The 11,026-nt window shown below is 44.1% G+C and overlaps 1 protein-coding gene across 1 annotated transcript in view; it reads left to right on the top strand.

The window, feature by feature from the left end:
* Positions 1-247: 247 nt before the first annotated feature.
* The window catches only part of SLC35F1 (solute carrier family 35 member F1), a 415,450-nt gene continuing 404,671 nt past the window's right edge, over positions 248-11,026 (top strand). The window contains exon 1 of the mRNA XM_027551122.1: positions 248-934. Within this exon, the coding sequence (XP_027406923.1) occupies positions 771-934 (164 nt within the window). The 5' untranslated portion in view covers positions 248-770. The remainder of the gene's footprint in view (positions 935-11,026) is intronic.

The following is an 11,026-nucleotide window of genomic DNA, read 5'->3' as shown; positions in this document are numbered from 1 at the left end:
AACCTCACAGGCCGGGAACCCGCTCCCCACCCTCCCTGCTCCTCCTCCCCTTCCCAGCCCAAACGAAATAATAATTAAAAAAAAAACAACCCAACAATCGGCGCCTCGGGTGGTGCCTCGGGTGGACGGGGTCCGGGAGCACAGGGGCATCCAGGCACCTCGGGAGCGCCCTCTGGCGAGAACAGAGCGCGCGTGCCCGGCCCGGCCCCTCTTCCCCGCCTCCGCTGCGCCCCCGCCCGGCTCTCCCGGTTCACTCGCAGTCTCTCACTCCGAGAGACACAGACGGCAGCTTTCCGAGCGAGCCAGGGAACCGGCTGAGGCGGCGCCAGCACCACTGTCGCCGCTCGCCCCGAGCCGACCTGGGCACCAGGAGAAAAGGCGAGGCCGGAGCCCCATCCTCTCTCTCCGCGGGGATCTCCTGAGCTGACCGGCCGCTCGGCGCCCCCGCGCGACACCCTCCACGGCCACTTCGCGGGGCGTGCCGCGACTTGGGGGACGCAGCTGGGGAAGCACCGGGGCGGGAGGCGGCGGCGGCGGCGGAGCGAGGGTGCGCGCCCTAGGACTGGAGAGGAGTGAGCCGCGGGCTGGGCGGCGGCGGCGGCGGCGGCCGTAGCCGCGGGGGCGTCCCCCGCCTCGCTGGTTGGCCGGCAGCACCGCCTCCCCGGGCCGCGGTCGCCCGGCCGGGTCCTCCGCGCGTTCCCGGGTCCGGAGCCGGCGCGCGATGCGCCCGGCCGCGTTCTGATCGCCGCCGCGCCGCCGCCTCCGCCGCGATGATCCCCCCCGAGCCGCAGCCGCACCAGCCGCCGCCGCCGGCCCCGCCGAACCATGTGGTGACCACCATCGAGAACCTGCCGGCCGAGGGCAGCGGCGGCGGAAGCCTGTCCGCCTCCTCCCGGGCCGGCGTGCGCCAGAGGATCCGCAAAGTGCTGAACAGGTGAGCGGCGGCGGGGGCGCCGGGCAGGGGACCCCCTCCGTCTCCCGGGCGGCCCCGAGGCCCTTTGGGACGGACGGAGTCGCGGCGGGGAGACGGGGGAGGGCGGACGACGACGCGCCCGGCGCTGGCAGCGAGGCCGCGCGGCAGCTTTGTCCCGGAGCGGGGAGCCGCGGAGCGCCCGGGCGCCGGCTGGTCCGAGGCGGGAGTTCGGGGAGAGGCGGGGTTGTGCCTGCCGGGTTGCGGTTGTCCGCGCTCACACCCTCGCACACGCGTGTCGCCTCAATTCTCTTTGCCACCCGGGCCCCAGCTTTGCGCTCCGGGGCAGAGAGAGGAGCCGGGGGTGGCCGGGAAGGCGCGGGGCTGCGGGGATGGCGTGGAAGTCGCCGGCCTCGCGTCCGCCGGGAGGTCTCGCACCCCCTCGCTGGGAGATGGGGTCACGGCGGCAGCAGCCCCCGTGGGCGGTCGAGGGGACCCACTTCTGCCGCCCAGTGCTCCAGTTGCTGCTCCGACTCTTCCTGGCCCGGAGCGGGGAAGGGGAGATTAGAGGCCTGGGTCAGACCCAGGCAAAGTGCACAAATGTTGCGGGAAAGGGGTGAGGAAGGAGGCTCCGAGTGTTGCAAAGCCAGAGGAAGCGAACGCTGGAGGCCGGCTCCAGTGCTGGAATCTGCGCAGTGGATGGAGCAAGGATGAGGCGTTCAGGATGAGAACCCGGGTTGATGTGAAATGGGGCCCCTCTGGCGCCCCTGAGTCGGCTGTGATGCGAAAGGGAGTTTTTCTATTAAAGTAACTTGACACGATTGAAGAACTGACCCTTAAAATTCAAATAGAGGACTGATTTTATATGTTTTTTATTTGGGTACCTGTGTGCCTTCCCATGCATCTGTTGGGAATAACTCAGAAGGTTGCTCTGTTCATACAGGTTTTTGTAGGGCGCTATTGTGGGTAGCTGAGAGTCCCACAAGGGATTCACCTCGAGTCCTTTGGGGCTGGAAGCGCTAGGGGGGAACACAAAATATGTACAGAAATAGAAACCTAAAAAGCTCCGTATTTTCCGAGTATCGTGTAATTTAGTTATATGAAATCCCAAACCATTCAAGAATCCCTTGTGAAGACTTAGGGATTAGCTTGTGGGCACTTCTGTGTGTTTCCATTTATTATCAAAGGAGAAGAAATTCACTCTGAAATGAGACAAGAGATGGTGATAGAAACTCAAGTCTTTACTTTCCTCTGATTGGTAGCTTAGGATAACACCTTCCAAAATACTGCATTTAAAAGATAATGAGCAGAATAAATCAAGAAGATGCTGGCTCAGTACATATTAGGCGGGCTTCCTAGTCTTTATGAATATCTGTGATTTTTTTTTGAATCATAAATGCCTTGGCATTGGATGTTTAAAATTTTATGCAGAATATGTTAATTATTAATTTCCCTCATCAAACTGGGGAAAAAACTTGGTGCTACAGTTCATTTATCTTTGCTTGATTATAAGTTATTATTGATTCTGTGCAGGTTATTTCATGGTATTTCATGAATCTTAGAGTCCAGAATAACAAGATCACTGAGGCAGGACCTGAGGGGACCTGGTGTGTCATCATTCCTCTGCCGCTGACTTGCCATGTGGCTTGGGGCAGAGCTGTTTATCTTGGTCCCTGGTTTCGTCACTTATAAAATGTGTTTTATACTTGTCTTACCTCTCTTATCATAGTTTTGAGAAATAGATGGGGTAATACAGAAGAAAAGACTTGGGAAAGTATAAAGCTTTACATGAATTCGTTGTTCAGCAGAATTCTGTTATCTAAGGGAGGGTGGTGGGAACATCGTAAGCAAGTGAATTGAAGTCATGGGACATTGTGGGGGAAATGTGTTTTATTAGCTTTCAGTGATCTATGACATGAGTTTTATAGAGGAGGAACTTAGACTGAAAGGTTGAGTCCATGACATTCCGTGGCTCGTACATCTGTGAATGGAACCCTAGGATTATAGCCTCTAGACTTCAACTGAAACATTTGGTTGTCTTTCAAAGTTTTGCAAAATTTTCCGTGTACTATTTGGCATTAAATAATGGTCTTTCCTTATCCTTAAAGGATAAGAAAATGTTTCTTTTGAGAAGGAGTGCCTTTGGTAAGGAGACTAAAAAAAAAAAAAATCAGTATAGGTATAAAAATCTTGGTGGATTAATTTCATTAGCATGCTGATGGGCCTGATTTTTGCTCCATGGTTATGGCAACAGGAGACAGCACTAGTTGTAACTGCTGAATGGTTGAGCTCTAAATAAAAGAGCATGGAGTGGGGAGTGGAATTTTTGAGATTCTATGCCAGCACTTCAGTATGGCTCCCCTCTAGTTTGAATCCTCGAGGTGTGTTGGACGAATCCAGTAATGGCTTTAAGGCTGGCCCATGGGGTGCCATATCACAAGTATCCTTTCATTTTTCTATAAGCTAAAGATCACTTTCCCCTCCTTTTTCTTCTTCTTTTCCTCCTCTTCTTTCCTTAATATTTGTATTTCCTTCACTTGTCTTGCCCTATCAACTAATTGTCTTCTGGACTTTGTTTCCTTTCATCTAACCCTGGCCTGCAGTAGCTTAGCTGCTAGCAGAAAGTGAGGTTGCAAATCTGGAAGCTTGGAGCCAATATGAAAAATATCCCTCTAACTTCTGGCATGGAGATGTACTGCTGGCAGCGTTCTATTGCTGTGAGCTGGCCAGTTGAGTGTCTTCAGTGACTGAGAGGGGCATTGCACCCTGTTACTCTCTCTGAGCATCCCATTGGGCCAGAGAGGTGGTGCCGAGAGACTGAGGATGATGTTCTAGGATGAGGAAGGTCAAAGTGTGAGCATCGCAAGCCTGGTGAACTGGCTGCCACTGGTCACAGCCTGTAATAATAGCTACCTGCTAACCCAGAGGAGGAAATGCAAACACATATGTTACCTATATCCTGTCTACCTAGGGACAGGTAAAGAGAGAAGTACCAATTAATAATTAAAGGTACTTGCTCTCAAGAATCTTAGAAGGAAAATGCAGTGTTACCTTAATGCAATCTGCCTTGCATTGTCCTGCACCATTTTATCTTCACAGTGTAGCTCCAAATCCTTTTCCCCTTTCATTAAAGGCTCGTAGAGTTGGATTGTTACCTTTCTTTCTTTTTTTTTTTTTGGATTGTTACCTTTCATATATGACAAATGGGTGGCTTTACTGATTGACTGCTGTGCTGTGTTGTGCTTAATTGCTGAGTCATGTCTGACTCTTTGTGACCCCATGGACTGTAGCCCGCCAGGCTCCTCTGTCCATGGAATTCTCCAGGCAAGAATACTGGGGTGGGTTGCCATACCCTCCTCCAGGGGATTTCCCAAGCCAGGGATCAAACCCAGGTATCCCCCATTGCAGGCGGATTCTTTACCATCTGAGCCACCAGGGAAGCCCCCACTGGTTGACTACTCCCTGTGAAACATTAGAGTAGAATATAATAGTATCCATGATTTTGGTGAAAGAGGACGTGCTAGATAATTTTTTTAAACCAATTAATGGGATATGTCATGTGCTTCTCCTCTGTCCTAATAAAAATTGCTTCTGTCAGTGCAAAAAATACCAAATGATTTAGATGCTGATATAATTGTTACTTCTTTAATTCCCAAAGACTTAGAATAATATCTTGGTTCAAAGAAGAAAAAAATTATGGCAAACTCCTCTTCACTTGTTTCCTGACTGTGGAATAACATTTATTACCCTGCTACAGGCAAGCAAGGTATGACAAAAAAGAAAGTACTTGAAGGGCAACAATTGATGACCCTCACACAGAAACTGTTGATACTAGTAGATTTCTTAGAAACATAAGAGTAGATACTGACCTATGTAGTATCTGAAGATTTTCTCCTCTAAAATTATTTCTTAATAAAATGTTTGTGAAAAATGAGTGATGGCTTGTTTTATGTTTTGCATGTGTGTGGTTTTATCTTTCCCCACTTGAATATTATTTTCAGATCTTAATAATAATCACCATGACTTTCCAGTTTTGACCCATTTTCTCTCCAATAAGAGATGAATTGGGTTGTCTCAAGGGGGTTCCTGCCTTTTTGAGTCTTGTGGTGGGGATGTTTAATCATTAGAATGGAATCATGAGTGTGACTCTGGGTTATCCATTCATCTGATTTAAAACTAACTTAACTGGTTTCTAAGTTACATTTTGATATATTTCATTAATTTTCAAATATGTGAAACTTTTCTGAATTATGAAGAGCATTAAAGGATACGTGCAAGAGTTGCTAGCAAGCCTACATAGAATTGACATCCACGTGGGGAGTTACCGTATGTGATGGAACAGTATGTATATATAGCTTTTCCGGGTTATTAAATAAAGTGGAGAGAACATGGTGAACCAACGGAGTGCCTGCCAAGAACAGGGTTATGCTTGTCCTGTTAAGTACAGTTGATGAAGACATCTATTATCTCTTAGGTGATCCTTATTTATCAAATGGTTTTTGTTAAAAAATTGATAGAGAGGTTCCTCCTCAAGCTGCAGAATGAAAGGGGAAGACCAACCAGTAATGAGGATAATTGATACAAAGTATTCCAAGTGGAACAGGATGGTGTGATTAAAAACAGACATTTCTGAGATCAGTAGTAAACACAAGATGTCTGAAGGACACATTTATTTTTAACTAAAGGACAATATTATAAAAATAAAGGATCAGTGTATTTTTTTTTTGCACAGAGCTTGAAAAATGAATGTTCATATTAGAGGAATTTTGGTTTACCCTGGATGAAGACGGTGCATTTCCAAGGAAGTAATGTGGAAGGAAATGGACCTATCTTCATGTAATTTTTCTGTGACCTTTTACTCAAGATCTTTCAGTGTCACAGGAATATAATAAGAGATGTCCGTTTTTACTGTACACTGCTATAGATGTAGATGATATAGCAAATTGACTCGACTGCCCATATAGTTCTAAGTTACTTAATGCAAAAGCTTATTTGGCTTAATTGTGGCTTTATTTAATTAATGGCTTATTTAATTGCCATTTCTCATAAAAGCAGCATGCAGCATGCAGAAGTACTACCACCAAGTTTTAGTTTAACTTTCTCATTCGAGTTCAGGCCAGTGAGCATTCACTGTACCTTGTTCAAGCACATTAATTCTTGATTATGTTTCTAAAAATGTATACTTAGGAAGTCAAACTCCAATAAACACCTGGAAAAATACCCCATACTATTTGGTGTATTTCTTGACTATGGCTTAAGCATCTATAAGTACACACTCATTTATGTCAAGGGCCAAAACCACTTGACATAAAATTGACCATCTTAACCACTTTTAAGTGTACAGTACAGCAGTCCTAGCTGATGGGTATTATTATGCAGCTGATCTCTAGAATTTTTTCTCCTTGCAAAACTGAAAATCTGCATCTGTTAAACAATAGCTCCTCTTTTCCCTTCCCCACTGACCCTGGCAACCGCCATTCTACTTTCTGTTTCTAAGAGTTTGGTTGTTTTATTGATAGATACCTCATATAAATGGAATCATGCAGTGTTTGTATTTTGTGACTGGCTTATTTTATTTAGCATAATGGTCTCAAGGTTCATCCACATTATCACAAGAGGCAGGATTTCCTAAGGCTAAATAATGTCTATGTATCTATCTCTATATTTGTCTATATCACACTTTTTAAATTCACTTGTTGAGGGACATTTAGGTTGCTTCTGTTCTTGGCTGTTGTGAATAAAGCTGCTGTGAAAATGAATGTGCAAATGTCTCCTCAAAATCCTTTTTGCAAGAACTTAGGCTATATACCCAGGAGTTGAATTGCTAAATTTCTGTTTTTATTTTCTTAACATTTTGAGAAACCTCCATACCATTTTGCATTTTCCAGTGTCTGCACATCCTGCCAACACTGTGTGTGTGTTTGTTTTTGATAGTGGCCATCCTAATGGGTGTGAAGTGATACCTCACTGTGTTTTGATTTTCCGTAATAATCACTGATGTTGAGCTTCTTTTCATGAACTTGTTGGCTATTTGTGTATCTTTGAAGAAATATCTGTTCAGGTTGTTGTTCAGTTGCCAAGTCATGTCCGACTCTTTGTGACCCCATGGACTGCCCCGCACCAGGCTTCCCTGTCCCTCACTATGTCCTAGAGTTTGCCCAAGTTCATGTCCATTGAATTGATGATGCCATCCAAGCATCTCATTCTTCATCACCCTCTTCTGTGTCTGCCTTCAGTCTTACTCAGCATCAAGGTCTTCTCCAATGAGTCAGCCGTTCGCATCAGGTGGACAAAATATTAGATCTTCACCTTCGGCATCAATCCTTCCAAAGAGTATTGGGGCTGATTTCTTTTAAGATTGACTAGTTTGAGCTCCTTGCTTTCCAAGGGACTCTCAAGGGTCTTCTCCAGCATCACAATTCAAAAGCATCAATTCTTTGACGCTCTGCCTTCTTCAGCTCTCACATCCACACATGACTACTGGACTATATGGACCTTTGTCAGCCAAGTGATATTTTTGCTTTTTAGCACACTGTCTGTGTTTGTCATAATGTCTATTCAAGTACTTTGCTCATTTTTAAATTGGATTTTGTTGTTGCTGTTGAGTTGTAGAACTTCTTTATATATTCTGGATATTAGTTAGTTCGTTAGTTCAGTCTCTCAGTCATGTCCGACTCTTTGCGACCCCATGAATCGCAGCACGCCAGGCCTCCCAACTCCTGGAGTTCACTCAAACCCACGTCCATCGAATTGGTGATGCCATCCAGCCATCTCATCCTCTGTCGTCCCCTTTTCCTCCTGCCCCCAATCCCTCCCAGCATCAGAGTCTTTTCCAGTCTCTTCTCCATCAACTCTTCGCATGAGGTGGCCAAAGTACTGGAGTTTTAGCGTTAGCGTCATTCATTAACCCATTATCAAATATATGATTTGCGAATATTTTCTTCCATTCCATTCATTGCCTTCTCACTCTGTTAATTATATGTACATTTATTTGTCCTTAATCACTTGCTGTGTGTTGAGGCATTTTCCGGGGGACACATACATAGCAAAACATTATTCTTAGCTTGAAGGACCTCAAAATCTAACTGGGAAACTTGGCATAGGTACTGCTGTTGAGAGTGAATGATTGTAATCTGTAATCTGAATTTTTATGTTTAATGCTTAATTGTATGCTTCCAAATGTCTAGATGCTAGAATCATAGAAATAAGTTGTCCTGTATGTGATCCATATTGAACTTACTCTGTTTTATACAGGTACTAGCTGAATGCACAAAAGTTGAGAAGAAATTTCCCAGGAAATGGCAAGCGAAACACTAAAATCAGTGTCTTAGAAAATGTTTTCTTTGAAAAATAACATGTCTCAATCAGTGGCCACATGAACGTGATTTAAATATACTATTACTAAAATTTTAAAAATACTGTTTTCTATTGTATTTAAATTTTGAACACTATCTCAGGAAAATTTACCTTTGTAACTGTGATGATTAAAAAGTACCTTACATACCATTTTGCAAGTTCTGATATTATGAACCATCAATTCCTGCCATTTTAAACAAATTAATTAAGGAAAATTAGTACAGCTGAAAATGCATTTAAAGGAGGTTAAAAGCCAAATCATGCTAATTATATTCAGATTTAAGAGTGGTAGGGCTCCAATTCCTAATAATTCCTGGCTTAGAGTTAGTATAAGGTTCTGATCCATTGTGTAAACAAATGCTTCATTGCATTCTCTTTTTTCTCATCCATCCATTCATTCATTTAATCAGTCAGTCATTTATTTAATGAGTCTCTATTAAATGCTTACTATATATTGAGTACTGCTGGATCACAGTGATGAACCAGACAGGTGTGGACTGAAGTGGACTCCTGAGTGCATTGCTCTAGTTTCTGTTATTACCCTTCCAATATTATCCATCAAGTGGACAATTCAAGTAAAGTAGAAATAAAGACAACATACATCTTTTCTAAAAATAATTAGATTTTTCAAGCTGATCTAACAGAGATTGTTTTTCAAAAGTCCCGTAATTTAGCTGTTTTTCCTGTAGGAAGACTACTCAAAAGGGAGACTGAACCCATAATAAAATTACTTGAAGTATACAAAGAGTCAGAGGCAGATCTTTCTTGATGAATACAATAAAATTTGTTTCACTTACGACTTAAAAGAGAAAAAAAAGACAGGAAAAAAAAAAAAAAAAGACAGGCCTTAATGTTCATCTACTTTCAAAGTGTTAGAAGGAAAAGGAGAAGAGACTTGGATCTCATCCTGCCATTTCAGGGCAAACCTATCCAGGTCATTGCCATTATAACACAAGAAAATAGAGTTTCCTAGAAATAATAACATTCTGACAGTGCATACACAGCTTTGAGGGAGCTTGGGCACATGTTCGTGCATTGTAAGGTAAGAGAAAGGTAAAATATGACAAAAACATGAGGATGAGTTGGAAGTACTAGATTGCTTTACTATAGAATTTGGTGTAATCTATGAGAGTGTTAATGAGCATGTAGATAGTGGCTCAAGTTCTTAAATTTTTACATTATAAAGCATACATTTTATATTATGAAATTTTACATGTTATTCTCAAAATCATCTTTTTTATAGATATGGAAACCAATCTTTATGGTCATGCAACTAAGTGCTTTTACAAGACTACAGAGAAAGGAGAGAGTAGGCTGGAGACAGGGCAGGAGGCTTCAGGCTTGACATTTGTCTTGGCATGGAAAGATGGTGTCTAAGGTTGGGGGGATATAACAAAATATCATAGACTGGGTAGTTTAAACACAGACGTTTATTTCTTACAGTTCTTGGAGGCTGAAATGTCTGAGATCAAAGTGCTGGCATATTGTGTGTCTGGTGAGGGCCTTCTTGACTTGCAGACAGCTGTCTTCTTGTATCCACATATGGTGGAGGGGGAGAGAGAGAGAAAAGGAGAGAGAGATCCTTTCTCTTATAAGGATGCTAATTTCATCATGGGGACTTCACCCTCGTGACCTCATCTAAATCTGATTACCTCCTGAAGGTTCCACCTCCAAATACCATCATACCAGGGAGTTGAGCTTTAACACCTAAATTTTGGGGGAACAGAAGGCAATGGCACCCCACTCCAGTACTCTTGCCTGGAAAATCCCATGGACGGGGGAGCCTGGTAGGCTGCAGTCCATGGGGTCGCTGGGAGTCGGACATGACTGAGTGACTTCACTTTCACTTTTCACTTTCATGCATTGGAGAGGGAAATGGCAACCCACTCCGGTGTTCTTGCCTAGAGAATCCCAGGGACGGGGGAGCCTGGTGGGCTGCTGTCTATGGGGTCACACAGAGTCGGACATGACTGAAGCGACTTAGGAGGACTTAGGAGGAGGAGGAAACATTTGATCATAGCAGATGGGTAAGATAGGAACTTGTGCAAGAAGGGAGTTGATAGAAAGGATGAACCAAATAGAGAGTAAAGAGGTTGGAGGAGGATTAAGTGTTCAGTTTGACAATATTATGTATAGGTAAAAAGGCAGTAAAGTAAGTCTAGAATTGTAGGATGGAGTCAGACAATGGAAATCTTTATACACTTCTATAGGAGTTAGCCTTCATTTTCTCGATTCTTGAATAGAGAAAGGACTTAATCCAATATGTGCCTGAATATGATATTCGCCTGAATATGATATTCTGGGTAAAATCTGTAGGATAGAGGGACAGGGGATGGGCTAGGGTTGGGGGATCAGTTAGGTGTCTACTGTAGCCATTTGGAGAAGTGGAGATAGCAGTCTAAATGGGATGGAGACAGAAGTGCTGTGATTTGAAGTGTGGACCAGGGTCACACTTCAGAGAGGAAAATTAGATCAGATTATTCTTGCGAAAGTACTCAACAGTGCCTGCAACATAGTGAGTGTTTAATACTTGTTTGTTGAAAGGTTATAAAGTTGCTACAAGGAAAGCATCTGCTCACTAGGGCAGAAGAGACCTAGTGTTACCCTGAACTAGAGAATCAGCGTGAGGGCCACAGCCAGCTACTCAGAGTGTGGTCTGTGGACCTGTGCTGATTCACAGACTATGTAACCAGACTGTGTAATCTGTGTAACCAAATGAGGACACAGATCAGGAGTATGCATTTTGAAATATCTATAGCA

The sequence above is a fragment of the Bos indicus x Bos taurus genome, chromosome 9 (assembly GCF_003369695.1).
Source record: "Bos indicus x Bos taurus breed Angus x Brahman F1 hybrid chromosome 9, Bos_hybrid_MaternalHap_v2.0, whole genome shotgun sequence".
Lineage (NCBI taxonomy): Eukaryota > Metazoa > Chordata > Mammalia > Artiodactyla > Bovidae > Bos > Bos indicus x Bos taurus.
This window is presented reverse-complemented; position numbering and strand designations above follow the sequence as displayed.